The 17,894-nt window shown below is 43.1% G+C and overlaps 9 protein-coding genes across 9 annotated transcripts; 7 read left to right on the top strand and 2 right to left on the bottom strand.

The window, feature by feature from the left end:
• Window positions 1-166: 166 nt before the first annotated feature.
• On the top strand, window positions 167-1,255 carry MSP1 (protein-degrading AAA family ATPase MSP1; the record flags this gene model as incomplete). The annotated part of the gene is made up of 1 exon (XM_003681033.1): window positions 167-1,255. One exon carries the CDS (start codon window positions 167-169, stop codon window positions 1,253-1,255), a length of 1,089 nt encoding a protein of 362 aa, XP_003681081.1.
• A 148-nt stretch (window positions 1,256-1,403) lies between these two features.
• On the top strand, window positions 1,404-2,008 carry ERV1 (flavin-linked sulfhydryl oxidase; the record flags this gene model as incomplete). Its single annotated transcript, XM_003681032.1, has 2 exons — window positions 1,404-1,471; window positions 1,540-2,008. The coding sequence occupies 2 exons, from the start codon at window positions 1,404-1,406 to the stop codon at window positions 2,006-2,008; spliced, it is 537 nt and encodes a 178-aa protein (XP_003681080.1).
• A 62-nt stretch (window positions 2,009-2,070) lies between these two features.
• On the bottom strand, window positions 2,071-4,305 carry VRP1 (Vrp1p; the record flags this gene model as incomplete). The annotated part of the gene is made up of 1 exon (XM_003681031.1): window positions 2,071-4,305. One exon carries the CDS (start codon window positions 4,303-4,305, stop codon window positions 2,071-2,073), a length of 2,235 nt encoding a protein of 744 aa, XP_003681079.1.
• A 967-nt stretch (window positions 4,306-5,272) lies between these two features.
• Window positions 5,273-5,749, bottom strand: POP6 (ribonuclease P/MRP protein subunit POP6; the record flags this gene model as incomplete). The annotated part of the gene is made up of 1 exon (XM_003681030.1): window positions 5,273-5,749. One exon carries the CDS (start codon window positions 5,747-5,749, stop codon window positions 5,273-5,275), a length of 477 nt encoding a protein of 158 aa, XP_003681078.1.
• Window positions 5,750-6,109: 360 nt separating this feature from the next.
• Window positions 6,110-7,048, top strand: RPP0 (60S ribosomal protein uL10; the record flags this gene model as incomplete). Its single annotated transcript, XM_003681029.1, has 1 exon — window positions 6,110-7,048. One exon carries the CDS (start codon window positions 6,110-6,112, stop codon window positions 7,046-7,048), a length of 939 nt encoding a protein of 312 aa, XP_003681077.1.
• Window positions 7,049-7,194: 146 nt separating this feature from the next.
• SPO77 (Spo77p) lies at window positions 7,195-8,868 on the top strand (the record flags this gene model as incomplete). The annotated part of the gene is made up of 1 exon (XM_003681028.1): window positions 7,195-8,868. The coding sequence occupies one exon, from the start codon at window positions 7,195-7,197 to the stop codon at window positions 8,866-8,868; it is 1,674 nt and encodes a 557-aa protein (XP_003681076.1).
• A 364-nt stretch (window positions 8,869-9,232) lies between these two features.
• Window positions 9,233-10,384, top strand: IMO32 (Imo32p; the record flags this gene model as incomplete). Its single annotated transcript, XM_003681027.1, has 1 exon — window positions 9,233-10,384. The coding sequence occupies one exon, from the start codon at window positions 9,233-9,235 to the stop codon at window positions 10,382-10,384; it is 1,152 nt and encodes a 383-aa protein (XP_003681075.1).
• A 61-nt stretch (window positions 10,385-10,445) lies between these two features.
• Window positions 10,446-11,435, top strand: TDEL0D02790 (aldo-keto reductase superfamily protein; the record flags this gene model as incomplete). The annotated part of the gene is made up of 1 exon (XM_003681026.1): window positions 10,446-11,435. The coding sequence occupies one exon, from the start codon at window positions 10,446-10,448 to the stop codon at window positions 11,433-11,435; it is 990 nt and encodes a 329-aa protein (XP_003681074.1).
• Window positions 11,436-12,209: 774 nt separating this feature from the next.
• FKS1 (1,3-beta-D-glucan synthase) lies at window positions 12,210-17,825 on the top strand (the record flags this gene model as incomplete). Its single annotated transcript, XM_003681025.1, has 1 exon — window positions 12,210-17,825. One exon carries the CDS (start codon window positions 12,210-12,212, stop codon window positions 17,823-17,825), a length of 5,616 nt encoding a protein of 1,871 aa, XP_003681073.1.
• Between the last annotated feature and the right edge of the window lie 69 nt (window positions 17,826-17,894).

Genomic DNA, 17,894 nt, shown 5'->3' with positions numbered 1-17,894 from the left:
ATGAGCTCTATAATTAGTAAATCGCTCTTAAGTTGTATAAAATCATCTCATCTCATCGCACCAAAATTTTTTCAAAAATCAACCAGGTCTTTAAACTTCATCAACAAGTCAACTCAAAGCACAAAACATCGAAAGAGCGTCTATTGAAAGTTAGAACTAGCTCCAGATGTCTCGCAAGTTTGATCTCAAGACCGTTGCAGATTTATCAGTGTTAATCGGCACTGGTATTTCTCTGTATTACCTCGTGAGCAGACTACTGAATGACGTGGAAGCTGGGCCCCTATCGGGAAGATCAAAGGAATCCAAGACCAGACAGCTTTCCCAGTGGCAGAAACTAGTCGATAAGAATCCAAAGCTGGCCGACGTAGAGTTGAATACCTATGAGAAGAGTGTACTTTCATCCGTTGTTACTGCCGATGAGCTAGCAGTAACTTTCAAAGATATTGGTGGTTTGGATCCCATCATTGCTGATTTGCATGAAAGTGTTGTATATCCGCTAATGATGCCAGAGGTTTACGAGAACAACCCACTTTTACAAGCTCCAAGTGGTGTCTTACTATATGGACCGCCAGGTTGCGGAAAGACAATGCTTGCAAAAGCTTTGGCTAACGAAAGTGGTGCGAACTTTATCTCTATCAGAATGTCTTCCATCATGGATAAATGGTATGGTGAATCGAATAAAATTGTTGACGCCATGTTCTCGCTGGCGAAAAAAATTCAACCTTGTATGATCTTTATTGATGAGATAGACTCCTTCCTAAGGGAGAGAGCCTCGAGTGATCATGAAGTGACAGCGATGCTGAAGGCCGAATTTATGACTCTGTGGGATGGACTGCTGACTAGTGGGCGTGTAATGATCGTTGGAGCCACCAACCGTATTACAGACATAGATAGTGCCTTCCTAAGAAGATTACCCAAGAGGTTCCTCATCCCATTACCTGGTAAAGAGGAACGTCTCAAAATTCTGAAAGTTTTACTGCAGGATACCAAGACAGATAAAGACTTTTTCGACATAGAAGCTATAGCGACTCATACAAACGGGCTGTCAGGCTCAGACCTTAAGGAACTATGCAGAGAGGCTGCATTGAATGCTGCCAAGGAATACATAAAATTAAAGAGGGAATACATGGCTCAGAAGGATGTAAAGAATATCGAAGACTTTCCTCTGAAGATGAGACCACTCAGGACATCTGACTTTGCGGGAAACTTGAAACTGGATGCCGGACAGTCACTGCAATCAATGTCTCTGGATTAGTGAGTTATGGGTAGGGTTTAAATACATATGTCAATTGTAAATAGAATCTTAATTTGACGAAGATCGCTTCGCGAAGATGACTAAAATAATCGACTCCATGGCATCGATATAGTAAAGTTGAAAAAGGATTCTCTGCTAACTGCCTATTATGTCTAACATGGCTCCAACAGAAGGACTAGATGGGAGGAAGATAGTGTATGATGAGGACGGAAAACCGTATGTATTCATTGAGATTTACTCTACTTCAAGGCTGGAAAACTAACTATGAAGAGTCACTTCATTAGTTGCCGTTCCTGCAATACACTACTGGATTTCAAATTTGCCACAGGCAAGATCACAAGCAAAATGAATTCACCAATTCAAACGCCGACTGAATCAAAAGACAATGCTATGCCTATGATTCCTGGGCATAAGACTCATGCAAAAGTTGATCCACCTGATGTCGAGAAATTAGGAAGATCATCGTGGGATCTATTACATAGCATTACGGCAAGATATCCCGTCAAGCCCACTGAGCAGAATAAGTCTGAGATGAAGCAGTTCTTAACCCTTTTCTCGCACGTTTACCCATGCTCCTGGTGTGCTAGAGACTTCGAGAAGTTTATTGCCAAGCATGCACCAAAAGTTAACTCTCGAGATGAGCTAGGCAGGTGGATGTGTGAAGCACATAATGAGGTGAATGCTAAACTTATGAAGGAACAGTTTGATTGCAACCTTTGGGATAAAAGGTGGAAAGACGGTTGGGATGAGTGATCAACGTAATGGGGCTTGCACATGAATTTTACTGTGAATAGTTATATAGATCGTGAACTTGATTATGCGAATAAAGTTAAATCGAGCGGCACACTGCTGCCTTTACCGCTTGGGTAAAGTTTCGTCTTGTTTTGGTAAGGTCTAGGTTTCGGTATCTGCGAAGCATTTGTCCATCTAAACCTCGAATCGTCAATGACAACTTTACCGCTATTGAGTTTGACACCCGATGTGGAACTAGAGCCATTGATGGTGAGTTGCCCAACTTCAATGTCCGGGGCGTTGGTATGCTCATTCGTACCTCTAAAAGATGAAGTACCAGATGAAAATAATCTTTGCTTTGTGTTAGTCGATGCCTCCATCGTGGGAGGTGGCGGAGGAGCTTTTGTAGTGCTAGGAACATGAGTCGATGGCGTTGTATTCGGTATAGTCACCGCTGGTTTTGGAGAAGGTGCTACCGGTGGTGGTGTAGGAGCACTGGATGCATTAGTAGAAGGCAGTGGTGGAGCAGCTGAAGGTAATGGTGGAGCAGCTGAAGGCAATGGTGGAGCAGCTGACGGTAATGGTGGAGCTGAGGGAGCCATTGAGGGTGGTGAAGGTGCCGGAGTCGAATAATCACTACGGCTGTGTTGCAAAGTAGATTGAATTTCGTCGAGGAAAGAACTTCCTTGCTGTGGAGGTATTGCAGGAGCAGCAGATGGAACTGCAGGAGGAGCAGATGGGACTGGAGCAGCTGCCTTGGGGAGAGGAGGTGCACTGCTTGGTTGTGGTGGTGGTTGTGGAATAGATGGGGGTTTTGCTCCACTATGTGGTTGCTTCAATCTGGATTCAATCTCGCCCAAGAATGACATTTGACCCATAGGTTTATCTTCACGAGCAGGTGCGGTAGCTGAGCTCGATGTGGACGCTGCCGCATCCGATTGCTCTTGCTTAGTAGTATATCCAGTGTCTCCACCCACAACAAACCTGTCATCTCGCTTCTTCTGTATTTCACTTAAGAATGGAAGAGGACCACCTGGAGCCGGAGTTCTCTGACTGGAAGGTTTGGCTTTACTGATCTGAGGAGTGGGAGGGGCCACCGGTGGTGCAGGTGGTGCTATTGGGGTCGATGGAGCAGCTGAGAATGGTGGAGCTGGAGGTGCTGGAGGTGCTGGAGGGGCAGGCGGTGCTGAAGACATAGGTGGTGCAGGGGGAGCAGGGGGAGCAGGCGGAGCAGGAGGCGCTGAAGACATAGGTGGAGCTGGTGGAGCAGGCGGAGGCGGTGCGGAAGGCCTTGAAGTTGAAGGTCTTTTAGTTGGCATTGGAGGGGCCCCCGAAGGTAATGGAGGAGCCTGTGAGGGTAAAGGTGGTGCCTGTGATGGTAATGGAGGTGCTTGTGATGGTAATGGAGGTGCATCTAATTGAGGTGCTTGTGATGGCAATGAAGGAACCGAGCCAGTGACAGATCCCGAATCCGACCTTCTAGCATTAATTTCAGCTAGGAACGGAAGACCTGTAGACGATTGTGATACAGATGCTATATTTTGGGTCGATTTGTCTTCTTTCTGAGGGGGATCGCTGCTGGAGGAGCTGGAGGAGCTGGAGGAGCTGGGGGGAGCTAGTGGAGCTGATGGAGCTGGTGGAGCTGGTGGAGGCTGGTGGAGCTGGTGGAGCTGGTGCAGCTGGTGGAGCTGGTGGAGCTTGAAAGGTTGGCAACGGAGGCGCAGAAGCAGGAGGGGCTGGTGCAGGTGTTGCTGGAATAGAAGGTACCGCATTTCTATAACATTTACACTAGAAATTGAGCTCTTTTTCTGATGGGATCTCCTCTTGGGTCTAGCACTTGGAACAGAGGGAGCAGGAGCAGAAGGTATTGCTGGTGCACTACCAGGAATAGGCGGAGCACTTGAATTTGGAACTTTTGGTATGCTAGGTGCTCCTCCAGAGGGAAATGGGGGAGCCTGACCAGGTATCGAAGGAGCGCCAGCTGATTTATGCACTGATTTGAGTTTTGGAATTCCTCCCGCTAGTATATCCCCCAGCTGTGGAGCCCCCATACCAGGAATAGGAGGGGCTGACATCGATTCAGGGATACTTGGAGCTCCATGAGAGCTCAGTTTTGGACCAGAACTGACCACTGGACCCCCACCGAGAGCAGGAGCACTTCTATCATTAGTTTCAGCTTTCTTAAGCTTGGCACCTTTCCTTATATCGCCTAATAGAGCATCACGACCTTGCATTACACTTGCAGCAGGTTTTGGAGGGCTTGGAACGCTCGATCCACCCGGAGGAGGCGGAGGAGGAGGAGGAGGTGGTGGAACCATATTGAATTGGTATAATTAGGTATCTATAAGCGTCTAATCTAGTGATTGACTTCAGTTTGAGCCCTATTGAAGGATTCCCCTTTCAATCCGTTTCTGGTGACGGTCAAATTTCATTCAACTAAAAAAAAATGAAACCTCAGCTTTCTTCAACTACAACAACAACTTCCAAGATTACTAAAACTCAATTAATGGAACCCATTGAGTCTTATGAGAAACGCTGAACGCAAGACATGATTTGCTAGATAGCAGATCAGCCTTCTTACGTTTTTGTCGGATTCCTTTTTGGCCTCTTCGAAGATCCCTAGACTTTGGCAAATGCCTTGTGGTCTAAGGATTCAAAGCGAAGCCTAGATTGAATGTACTTACCGTTAGGAAATAAAATTAAGCGGTAATTCACTGGATTGGAGTAAACTCCATAATAGAACGCGAAGTGTGTATGAAATGCATGCTTTTTCCTTGTTCAGTGATACATCTATGTAAGAAAATCAACCTACTCTTGAGCACGACAATCTGCTCTACCTTTGTAACCACCCAGTGGATAAATACTTCCTGGGATATCGAAACTAACTTATTTGTATATCAGTTTTGGGACACACTCCAAGATGTATCTTTGAAGGTCCTTTTGCTTGAAATGCGAATCATGCGTGTGATCAATGGAATGATAGTGCACCTACGTCCTCTAGATCTTTTGAAGTGGGTTCCTTACCAATTTGTGGCCTTCTAATCATTATAGCATCGGCGTGGTAAAGAGGGTCTTATACTCAGCTCCCCGGTACCATCCAGTTAGTCACAGAATGGAATTTTAAACCTGGTCAAACTGCACCTGACAAGATAAGAAGTCATCTGGCATTCTCAATCAGTCCTCGATTCCTTCATCGTGTAGCTTTCACCGTGCAACTACCGCCTTATTAATGATCACACTCAGTCCCCAAAGCATCCCAACACTAAAGTAAAGCGTACCTCGTATTCATTGCTTGGTAAAGGCTTTCAACGGCAATTCCAGGGGCTCTTGATCTGATGGTTTCGCAATCACTGTAATGAGAATTGGCACTCTTGTACGTTTTTCTAGCAGTTCGTTTTGACCTTGCTGCACAGATACAAAACTACTGAGTTTATTCCATTGTTTTAGAGTGACTTTCGATTCACTTTTCCTTGATGGAATCTTCTTGAATATCTCAACAACGCTAAGTAGTTTATGGATGTGCGGACCATAAGCATACACACAAACGAACCGCGTTTTACCAGCCTCGAGTTTCTCCAGTGTTTGTTGAATACTATCATTTTTTGTGATCTTACGGAACATAATGATTTCACCTTCCAATGCCTGACAATCATCAACACAACCTGGTATCACCTTGTCTCGTATGAATTGCATGCATTGTCCCTGATCATCAAGATCGATATGTGCATCTTCACCATCAAATTCAATCCTTGGAATTTCCATCATAAGTTAATTTACCGCTCACCTACCTGATACTTCCATTGGGAACACTGGTACTATACCATACCAATAACAATCATTATTACCAGCATTGGTATGAAGCTCATCGCTAGATTGATTGACTGTTCAACTGAAATAAATCCGTACATTTTCTACTAAACCGTCACATCTTTTAATTTTCAAAATTTTTTCATTTCTGAGTGAAAAGTTAGTGAAATTTTCAGACGCACATTCGGCTCGAACATACCAAAGTAATGGAACTGGATGAAATTTATCAACAAGATAGTAGTGATAATCATAGTCTTGTTCAAGGTTTAGAAGATCGAACCTTTAAACATCCTGCAAGCGTACAAATAGTTTGAAATGGGAGGAGTCCGTGAAAAGAAAGCTGAATACTTCGCTAAGCTAAGAGAGTACTTGGAAGAGTACAAATCCATCTTCATCGTTGGTGTTGACAATGTTGCTTCTCAACAGATGCACCAAGTCAGAAAGGCCTTGAGAGGTAGAGGTGTTGTCTTGATGGGTAAGAACACCATGGTTAGAAGAGCCATCAGAGGTTTCGTTTCTGAATTGCCAGACTACGAAAAATTGTTGCCATTCGTCAAGGGTAACGTTGGTTTCGTTTTCACTAACGAATCTTTGAAAGACATCAAGGAAGTTATCATTGAGAACAAGGTTGCTGCTCCAGCCAGAGCTGGTGCTGTTGCCCCAGAAGATATCTGGGTTACCGCTATGAACACCGGTATGGAACCAGGTAAGACTTCTTTCTTCCAAGCTTTGGGTGTCCCAACCAAGATCGCCAGAGGTACCATTGAAATTGTCTCCGATGTCAAGGTCGTTGAAGCTGGTAACAGAGTCGGTCAATCCGAAGCTTCTTTGTTGAACTTGTTGAACATCTCTCCATTCACTTACGGTTTGAAGATTGTTCAAGTTTACGATGCTGGTCAAATCTTCCCATCCTCTATCTTGGATATCACTGATGAAGAATTGGTCTCTCACTTCGTCTCTGCTGTGAGCACCATTGCTTCTATCTCTTTGGCTATTGGTTACCCAACCTTGCCATCTGTCGGTCACACTTTGATCAACAACTACAAGAACTTGTTGGCTGTCGCTATTGCTTCTAACTACGTCTACCCAGAGATCGAAGAATTGGTTGACAGAATTGAGAACCCAGACAAGTACGCTTCTGCTGCTCCAGCTGCTGCTGCTGCCTCTGCTGGTGAAGAAACCAAGGAAGAAGCTGCTGCTGAAGAAGACGAAGAAAGTGAAGATGACGACATGGGATTCGGTCTATTCGATTAAGAAGTATAACTATGTAACTTATATTTTCTAACACAACTTTATTCGCGAAGTGTCAGTAGTGAACTTTTTGACACCAAAAAAAAATTAATAGTAAAAATAATCAATCAATATTAGCAATGGCACAAAGAATTTAAAGTTAGCGGAGTATGACTTTGACATTAAAGGATATCAATAGTGCGGCAACGGGATCTTTTAGTTATAATCATTTTTCCAAAATATCCATTTTGCAGGAAACGTATAAAGCAGAAAGTCATGGTAGTCCTGATTTGATATTGCGTCAAAGATTTAAGAGAACCCATGAAAAATCATGTAAACGGTTTACCAGGAGTAGTGGTCGTGATTGGTGTGATGCTAGAGATTTGGATGAAAATAAAATGTTGGCTCATCTTTTGAGTACGGACACGGATAGTGTTTTAGAATTTTCGATTTCCTCTGATAGGCCCCATCATGATTCCGAATTTCAACTCTTTACACCACCTATGCTCGAAGGTAATACTTTATTAACTTTGGAAGAATTGAATGCACAAATTGCATTGTTGCTGGCAGAGTATTGCCCCAGGCGTGGTACAAATTTTCTATCAGAGTTAACATTGACACTAATCACACAGGCGGTTCAATTGAACCAGGCATTTGCAAGGTTTAAAGATGTTGGAAGCTCAGATAAGAATGTTACGACGTTTGTGCAACTCTGTAATAAGATCATGCGAGATCTATGGCTACGAAGTCTATCCGACTCTATTGAGCATATGCATACTATGCTACTAATATTGGAGAGATTTGAGGGACAGTATAACAAAGTGGAGGTAAGAGGGATTACTGATCCCGGGATTGGAACTGTACTTCGCAAATGGTCACTACTGAACTATTTCCCACCGGTTTTAATTAATTCACTAAAATTCAAGGTCGAAAGTAGTACCATTTGTGATGATGATTGTAATATGATTGCTAATAGCGAGTTATTCAAGATCGCTTTCGTAACTTTGGCGATTGAGTCGAGTAAAGGATTTGCAAAGATGATTAATATTCTAATAGATTTACGCGCTTACGAGTCTTTTACAAACCATATTGTGGTGAATTACCTCGAATTGCTCCTGGCCTGTACCATTGATACTCGTGTTGGTGAAATCATGATAGGTCTCGAGCAGGTCATCAAACGCTGGATCACCGTAAAGGAATCAACGGAACCTTTAACGAGAACAATATTTCATCAATGGGCTCAACGAGTAATGATAACTTACAAGATACAACAAGAACAGGAAATAAGGCTTAACGGGACGCAGGATGAAGCTGACGTAATGTTCGATAAGTGGGAAGTCGCAAAACTATTTGTCAGTGAAATCTTACAATTTATCCAACCCGAACCCACTAGTCAGGCAAGAAGCGACACTTTGGGATGGCTAACAGTGTTTGATGAGTATTACGATGCAGCATCAAATCCAAACGACTGCATTCGGGAACCCTCGCAATTCGAGCTAGATTCAATCAGTATAAAGAGTATTCCGCAACGCCGCACAACTGCCAAGCGAGATGCAATTAAGAGATGGGCCTCATACAGCAAGGACAAAGTTACACAGAGTTGTCACCGCATCAAGCGTAGATTTCAAAGAGTCTTCCACATGCACACAAATCATGCTCTGATAACATCTGTGCGTTACTACAGTGCCCTCAATGGCAGGAATTACGAATATCACTACCCAGACGAAACACCGGGTTTCACATCCGACCAATGTGCCCATGTGCAACGCCTCACCCAGAAGCTCTACAAGAGCGAGCAAAGGGGCAAGAGGAAAAGAGATGCACTAAGAGTTATCTTTATGTAACACTAATCTCCTCCGCCCCACACACCGTATATACGCTAATAAGAACGTCTCTTTTTTTTTGCTCCACAAGCCTCATTGCTCTGCAAGTCTTATCGGTTGTTATTATTATTGTTTTTCGTGGTGTCCATCTTGCCATGATTAATAATTAATTAATTATTATTGATTACTGTCGCTGTCGTTTTTTTTCGTTGTTTCAGCTAGAGGGTCTGCCCCTCATTTTTTTTTAAAACTGTAAGCATCGTTTCGAGGCCTGAGGGTGGTATTAAATATTTGACGGGGCCTCGATCAACGTATATAAATCCTACAGATAATTGGATCTGTCAGATCAATTAAATAGCGTGAGATTCAATAGGACGGCAATTTGATGAAAAGAGAAGTAACAGGTGCAACGAAAGCAGTCCAGTACCATTTGAAAAGAACTTTTTCCCCACTCAAAGCAGTAGCATCCATCTCAAGTCGTCGTAACTATGTGCGTCCGGTTCAGGTGAAATTGTATTCCTCAGATACTTCCTCGAAGAAAGTTCCTGCTGGACCACTGTTTGACCACCATAACAACACGTTTCGTACTACTACTTCACAGGGGAAATATGGATCTACACAAGTATTGAACGAAGATCTGCTATCAGATTCGATTCCCTCAGTGAAATTGGCTTTCGATCTGATTAACGACCATACTTGTCAATTTATCCCCGAGAAAGCTTCAGTGATTGTATTACATGGCCTTTTTGGGAACAGGATGAACAATAGAACAATCGGACGTGAATTGAACGAGTTGTTGGAACGTGATGTGTATTTGCCTGATTTGCGGAATCATGGTGCTTCACCTCACATTGGAAGACATGATTATACTGCAATGGCATTGGACGTAGAACGGTTTATTCGAGAGAATATTCTTACTCACCCAGATGCCAAGAGACCGATCATCATTGGACACTCTATGGGAGCTAAAGTTGCCATGAGTGTTGTGTTGAGGAAGCCAGAATTGTGTTCTATGCTTGTTAGTATCGACAATGCACCTGTGGCTACACCACCAATGAACGCTTTTCCACGTTATACCAAGAAACTCTTACAAATTATCGAGGATCCTGCCATGCAGACGATGCAGCATGCAGACGAAGCGCTAAAAGCTGTTGAAGAAAAACCAGTGGTCAGACAGTTCCTACTGACCGTTTTACAAAGGGTCAAAGATCAAGAAACCGGAAAATGGCGGTTTAAGTCGAGGATTCCCTTGGGTATCCTGAACGATGCAATCGTTAAGGGCAACATGTCCAACTGGGAATTCAACCCATGGGTTCATCGTTTTACGGGTCCCTCTTTGTTCATCCGTGGTACGAAATCGCATTATGTGGCGGACGAGTACCTCGCGGACATAGGGAATTTCTTTCCAAATTTTGAAGTCCGAGACATAGATGCTGGTCACTGGGTCAATAGTGAAAAGCCCAAGGAATGTGTACGAGACATTGTGGAGTTTGTCGAACGTCATGAGGATGAGTTGAAGAGCTCGAAGATTGTATAGATTGTCTTTAAGGCGCGCCACCCCCGGGGGGCCACAACAGTAAAAAGGATATAAAAGGTTAATGAACAAAAAAAAAACCTTGGTTCGAGGAGGGGAGTTAAGCGGAGACAGAAACATAATGGCATTTCATCAAGAGTTTTTCACTTTAAATAACGGTAACAAGATCCCTGCCGTTGCTGTTGTTGGTACAGGTACCACATGGTTCAAGAACGAAGAGACCGAGAGTAATTTCTCCAAAGAATTGGTCGAGCAGATCAAGTATGCTTTGACCCTACCTGGAATTGTGCATTTGGATGCAGCCGAGTGTTACAATACATACCAAGAGCTTGGTCAGGCCTTGCGCGAGAGTCCCAAGCCAAGAGACGAGATTTTCATCACTGACAAGTTCTCCCCTACTCCAAAAAACCATGGCGGAGTGTTGGAAAGGTTTGAGTCTGGAATCAAGAAAATGGGAGTTGATTACGTGGACCTATACCTAATCCACAGCCCCTTAATTGAAAAGGAGAAGAATGGTGTTACCTTGGAAGAAGTGTGGAAAGATTTGGAAAAACTGTACGAGGCTGGAAAGGCAAAGAACATTGGTGTGTCCAATTTCCGCGTTGAGGATTTGCAAAGGATTTTGAAAGTGGCCAAAGTGAAGCCACAAGTTAATCAAATTGAATTTCACGTTTTCTTACAGAACCAGACCCCGGGAATCGTTAAATTTTCCCAAGACAACAATATCCAACTAGAAGCGTACACGCCATTAGGGCCATTGCAAAGAAAACAATCCGATGCCGGCGATTTCTACAACTATGTCGAAGAGTTAGCTAAGAAATACGGCAAGACAGAGGCACAAGTGCTCTTGAGATGGGTCACTAGACGTCACGTGCTACCTATCACCACCAGCTCCAAACCACAAAGGATCCAAGCTGCTCAAGATCTATTCAGTTTCGATCTAACTGATGAGGAAGTGAAGAAGATTACGGAACTAGGTTTGAAACACAAACCGCTCAGATTGTATTGGAATGACGTCTGGGACCAATACAACTCCGAGGCCCAGAAACCTTAGACCAGTGCAAGGGAACAGAGTATAGTATAGTATAGTATAGTATAGTATGGCTAGTAGAATACACATCTAAGATTTGCAGTAAGTGCGGAAAGTAAAGTCCGATCTCGGATTAGGAGATGTATCGTTCGCATTAGCGTTATAAGTCCCTTGTGGAGAAGACTCAGCCTTCTCCACGTGCGTACTGGGCAACGTACAGTATAATCGCTATTAGAAGCTCCGCTCGGGGGATCTGTCACTAAATCGGCACTTCGATAACCACGCGTTACGCGTTACGCGTTTGGCGTTTGCGACGCGTAACACAAAGACGGAGATACCGCTAGAGCGGACGGAGAGAGCAGCGGGGCTCAGTCGCGACACGGGCTTCTAAAAATAGCTTGCCAAGTGCATGCGACGCGTCGCACTTTTCGCGTCTCAACGCGGCGTTCGTTTCTTTTAGGCAAAAATCGTTCCAGCCTATTTCAATTCTTTTTTTTTTTCTTTGGATTTTTTTCTCATCGTGGTTTCTTGATCCGTAACAGATCACATAGGACTAGGACATTGAATTTTTACGGTTTCGGTGGCTTCCCGAATCTCTCTGGAAACAGTTTTTATCATATTTCCTCTCTCTTTCTCTCATTCTTTTCCTTTCTCTCTTTTTATATACTTGTCACTCACCTCTTGATTAAACCACTTCTTCTCTAGTTGTGTTTTAACAGATACTCGAGAGGAGGAACTGGTAGTGTGTTAGTGAATTTGTGAAAAGATCTTCTTTCCCCTACACATTCGCTAGTTCAGATGTCCTATAACGGCCATCCAAGCGGTAACCAACCGCCCTATGGCGAACAACCGCCCTATGGGGAACAACCAGCCTACGATGAGTATGGCCAACCTATCTACGCATCGAACGATGCTTACTATGATCCAAATGTGTCAGGTGACCCATATGGCAACTATGATCCAGACCAGATGGACTACAGCGCTGGTCCAGATGGACTCTATAACCAGCCTCGTGGTCCAGGTCAACAACCTGAGAATTTCTCGGATTTTAGCAGTTATGGTCCACCCGGTACTCCCGGTTACGATTCCTACGCTGGGAATGGTCAATATACACCTTCGCAGATGAGTTATGGTGAGCCTAGATCTTCTGGTGCTTCCACTCCTATCTACGGAGGTGAAGGGTATGATCCTGCTGCTATTGCCATGGCTCTGCCCAACGAACCATATCCTGCTTGGACTGCTGATAATCAGTCTCCAGTGGCTATTGAACAGATCGAAGATATTTTCATCGATTTGACCAATAGATTTGGTTTCCAAAGAGACTCTATGAGAAACATGTTTGATCATTTTATGACTCTTTTGGATTCTCGTGCTTCGAGAATGTCTCCAGAACAAGCTCTATTGTCTGTCCATGCGGATTATGTTGGTGGTGATACTGCTAACTACAAGAAATGGTATTTCGCTGCACAACTGGATATGGATGATGATGTGGGTTTCAGAAATATGTCTCTCGGTAAATTGTCTAGAAAGGCAAGAAAGGCAAAGAAGAAGAATAAGAAAGCTATCGAAGAAAGTAACCCTGAAGATACAGAGGCTACTCTGAACCAATTGGAAGGTGACAACTCTTTGGAAGCAGCGGATTTCAGATGGAAGGCAAAGATGAATCAGATGTCACCTCTTGAAAAAGTACGTCAAATTGCTCTGTATTTGCTGTGTTGGGGTGAAGCTAACCAGGTCAGATTCACTTCCGAATGTCTGTGTTTCATTTACAAGTGTGCTTTGGATTATTTGGATTCGCCTTTGTGTCAACAAAGAGCTGAACCAATGCCAGAAGGTGATTTCCTAAATAGAGTCATCTCTCCACTTTACCGTTTCTTAAGAGATCAAGTTTATCAAATTGTCGATGGTCGCTTCGTTAAGCGCGAAAAAGATCATAACAGAATTATCGGTTACGATGATGTCAACCAATTGTTCTGGTATCCAGAAGGTATTGCAAAGATCGTCTTTGAAGATGGTACTAGATTGATTGATCTTGGTGTCGAAGAACGTTATTTGAGATTAGGTGATGTAGTTTGGGATGATGTTTTCTTTAAGACTTTCAAAGAGACTCGTTCTTGGTTGCACATGGTTACCAATTTCAACCGTATTTGGGTCATTCATGCTTCAGTTTACTGGATGTATGCTGCTTATAACGCTCCAACTTTTTACACTCACAACTATCAACAATTGGTCGATAACCAGCCTGTACCAGCGTACAGATGGGGTTCGGCTGCTTTAGGTGGTGCTTTGGCATCTCTGATTCAGATGTTCGCTACTATCTGTGAATGGACTTTTGTTCCCAGAAATTGGGCTGGTGCTCAACATTTGACTCGTCGTTTTCTATTAATCTGTGTGATCTTCGGTATTAATTTGGGTCCAATTATCTTTGTCTTTGCTTATGAAAAGGATACCGTTTATTCTACAGCAGGCCATGCCGTTGCAGCGGTGACGTTCTTTATCGCTGTCGGTACAATCATCTTCTTCGCAATCATGCCATTAGGTGGGTTGTTCACTCCTTATATGAAGAAATCAACTAGACGTTACGTTGCATCTCAAACTTTTACTGCTTCTTTCGCACCATTGACAGGTATCGATATGTGGCTATCCTACTTGGTTTGGGTCACTGTCTTTGCAGCCAAATACGCAGAATCCTATTTCTTCTTGATTTTGTCGTTGAGAGATCCAGTCAGAATTTTGTCCACAATGACCATGAGATGTACCGGTGAAACCTGGTGGGGCGCTAAGCTTTGTAGACAACAACCAAAGATCGTCCTAGGTTTAATGATCGCTACTGATTTCGTGCTGTTCTTCTTGGATACCTATTTGTGGTATATTATCGTTAACACCGTCTTCTCCGTCGGTAAGTCCTTCTGGTTAGGTATTTCTATCTTAACACCATGGAGAAATATCTTCACCAGATTACCAAAGAGAATTTACTCCAAGATCTTGGCTACCACCGACATGGAAATTAAGTACAAGCCAAAGGTGTTGATCTCCCAAGTTTGGAACGCTATCGTGATCTCCATGTACAGAGAACATCTGTTGGCTATTGACCATGTTCAAAAATTGCTATATCACCAAGTTCCTTCTGAGATTGAAGGTAAGAGAACCTTGAGAGCTCCAACTTTCTTTGTTTCTCAGGATGATAACAATTTTGAAACTGAGTTTTTTCCAAGAAATTCTGAAGCTGAGAGACGTATCTCTTTCTTCGCTCAATCTTTGTCTACTCCTATCCCTGAACCTTTGCCCGTTGATAACATGCCAACTTTCACCGTGTTGACTCCTCACTACGCTGAAAGAATCCTGCTGTCTTTGAGAGAAATTATTCGTGAAGATGATCAATTCTCAAGAGTCACTCTATTGGAATATTTGAAACAATTGCACCCTGTCGAGTGGGAATGTTTTGTTAAGGATACCAAAATCTTGGCTGAGGAAACAGCTGCATACGAGGGCGCTGAAGAAGGTGGTGATAAGGAAGACGCTTTGAAATCACAAATTGATGATTTGCCATTTTACTGTATTGGTTTCAAATCTGCTGCTCCAGAATACACTTTGCGTACACGTATTTGGGCTTCTTTGAGATCACAAACTTTATACCGTACCGTCTCTGGGTTCATGAATTATGCAAGAGCCATCAAACTGTTATACCGTGTTGAAAATCCTGAGATTGTTCAAATGTTCGGTGGTAACGCTGAAGGTTTGGAAAGAGAATTGGAAAAAATGGCAAGAAGAAAGTTCAAGTTCTTGGTCTCCATGCAAAGATTGGCCAAGTTTAAACCACATGAATTGGAAAATGCTGAATTCTTGTTGAGAGCTTACCCAGATTTACAAATTGCTTATTTGGATGAAGAACCTCCATTAAACGAAGGTGAAGATCCAAGAATTTACTCTGCTTTGATCGATGGTCACTGTGAAATTTTGGAGAACGGGCGTAGACGTCCTAAATTCAGAATTCAATTGTCTGGTAACCCTATTCTTGGTGATGGTAAATCTGATAATCAAAATCATGCTTTGATCTTTTACAGAGGTGAATACATTCAATTGATCGATGCTAACCAGGATAACTATCTGGAAGAATGTTTGAAGATTAGATCTGTCTTGGCTGAATTCGAAGAATTGAACGTCGAGATGGTAAACCCTTACGCTCCGGATCTAAAATACGAAGAGCAAATCACTAACCATCCAGTGGCTATTGTCGGTGCTAGAGAATACATTTTCTCTGAAAACTCTGGTGTTCTTGGTGATGTTGCAGCTGGTAAGGAACAAACTTTTGGTACTTTGTTCGCACGTACTTTGGCTCAAATTGGTGGTAAACTGCATTACGGTCACCCCGATTTTATCAATGCCACTTACATGACGACAAGAGGTGGTGTCTCTAAGGCACAGAAGGGTCTACATCTGAACGAAGATATTTATGCTGGTATGAACGCGGTGTTGCGTGGTGGTCGTATCAAGCACTGTGAATATTATCAATGTGGTAAAGGTAGAGATTTGGGTTTCGGTACAATTTTGAATTTCACCACCAAGATTGGTGCTGGTATGGGTGAACAAATGCTTTCGCGTGAATACTACTACTTGGGTACCCAATTACCAATTGATCGTTTCCTGTCCTTCTACTATGCTCACCCTGGTTTCCATTTGAACAACTTGTTCATTCAATTGTCGTTGCAATTGTTCATGTTGACTTTAGTTAATATGAATTCTTTGGCCCACGAATCCATCATTTGTAAGTATGACAAGTTCAAGCCAATCTACGATCCTTTGTATCCCCTCGGCTGTTACAACTTATCTCCTGTCATTGATTGGGTAAGACGTTACACACTTTCTATCTTCATCGTCTTCTTTATTGCTTTCATTCCTATTGTAATTCAAGAGTTGATCGAACGTGGATTGTGGAAGGCTACTCAAAGATTTTTCCGTCACATCCTCTCCTTATCTCCTATGTTTGAAGTGTTTGCTGGTCAAATTTATTCTGCCGCTTTATTGAGTGATTTGAGTGTCGGTGGCGCTCGTTACATTTCGACTGGTCGTGGTTTCGCCACAGCTCGTATTCCATTTTCTATTCTTTATTCCAGATTTGCTGGCTCGGCTATTTACATGGGTTCTAGATCTATGCTGATGTTGTTATTCAGTACCATTGCCCACTGGCAAGCTCCATTATTATGGTTCTGGGCCTCTCTGTCATCCCTAATGTTTTCACCATTCCTCTTCAACCCTCATCAATTCTCGTGGGAAGATTTTTTCTTAGATTACAGAGATTACATCAGATGGCTATCCAGAGGTAATAACAAATATCACAGAAACTCCTGGATTGGTTACGTCAGAATGTCTAGATCACGTATTACTGGTTTCAAGCGCAAGATGATTGGTGATGAATCCGAAAAGGCCGCCGGTGATGCACACAGAGCTCACAGAACCAACTTGATCTTCTCGGAAATAATTCCATGTGCTGTCTACGCTGCTGGTTGTTTTGTTGCGTTCACTTTCATCAATGCCCAGACGGGTGTCAAAACCACTGACGCTGACAGAGTCAATTCCACCTTGCGTGTTATTATTTGTACTTTGGCCCCAATTGTCATTGACCTTGGTGTTTTGTTCTTCTGTATGGGTATGTCATGTTGCTCAGGTCCATTATTCGGCATGTGCTGCAAGAAAACCGGTTCAGTTATGGCTGGTATAGCTCATGGTATCGCGGTTGTAATTCACATTGCGTTCTTCATCGTCATGTGGGTCTTGGAAGGTTTCAACTTTGCAAGAATGTTGTTGGGTGTCGTCACCTGTATTCAATGTCAAAGGTTGATTTTCCAATGTATCACCGTTTTTATGTTGACTCGTGAATTTAAGAATGATCATGCAAACACTGCATTCTGGACTGGTAAATGGTATGGTTCTGGTATGGGTTACATGGCATGGACCCAGCCAAGTAGAGAAATGGCCGCTAAAGTGGTTGAACTATCAGAATTCGCCGCTGATTTCGTTCTAGGCCATGTTCTGTTGTTCTGTCAATTGCCGCTTTTGATCATTCCTGGTATTGACAAGTTCCATTCTATCATGTTATTTTGGTTGAAACCTTCTCGTCAAATCCGTCCTCCAATTTATTCTCTAAAGCAAACTCGTTTGCGTAAGCGGATGGTGAAGAAGTACAGTGCACTATATTACATCATTCTACTGTTGTTTGCTGCCTGTATTGTTGGTCCAGCAGTCGCTTCAAGTAAGGTTGATCAGAATATCGGTAGCTCGCTGACTGGTACCTTTGCTAATCTTGTCCAACCAAGAAACAGAACAAATGACGATACCGGTAGTACAATGACGACACAATCCGGCCATTATTACTCATCGACACCTTCCATTGCGTCCTATTCAACCATTAAATGATCGAGTACGCGGTAGGTTGGTAATTATTATTCTTGTATGCTCTATATGGTGAGATCAGACACTGACTGA

This window comes from Torulaspora delbrueckii, chromosome 4 (assembly GCF_000243375.1).
Source record: "Torulaspora delbrueckii CBS 1146 chromosome 4, complete genome".
Taxonomy (NCBI): domain Eukaryota; kingdom Fungi; phylum Ascomycota; class Saccharomycetes; order Saccharomycetales; family Saccharomycetaceae; genus Torulaspora; species Torulaspora delbrueckii.
This window is presented reverse-complemented; position numbering and strand designations above follow the sequence as displayed.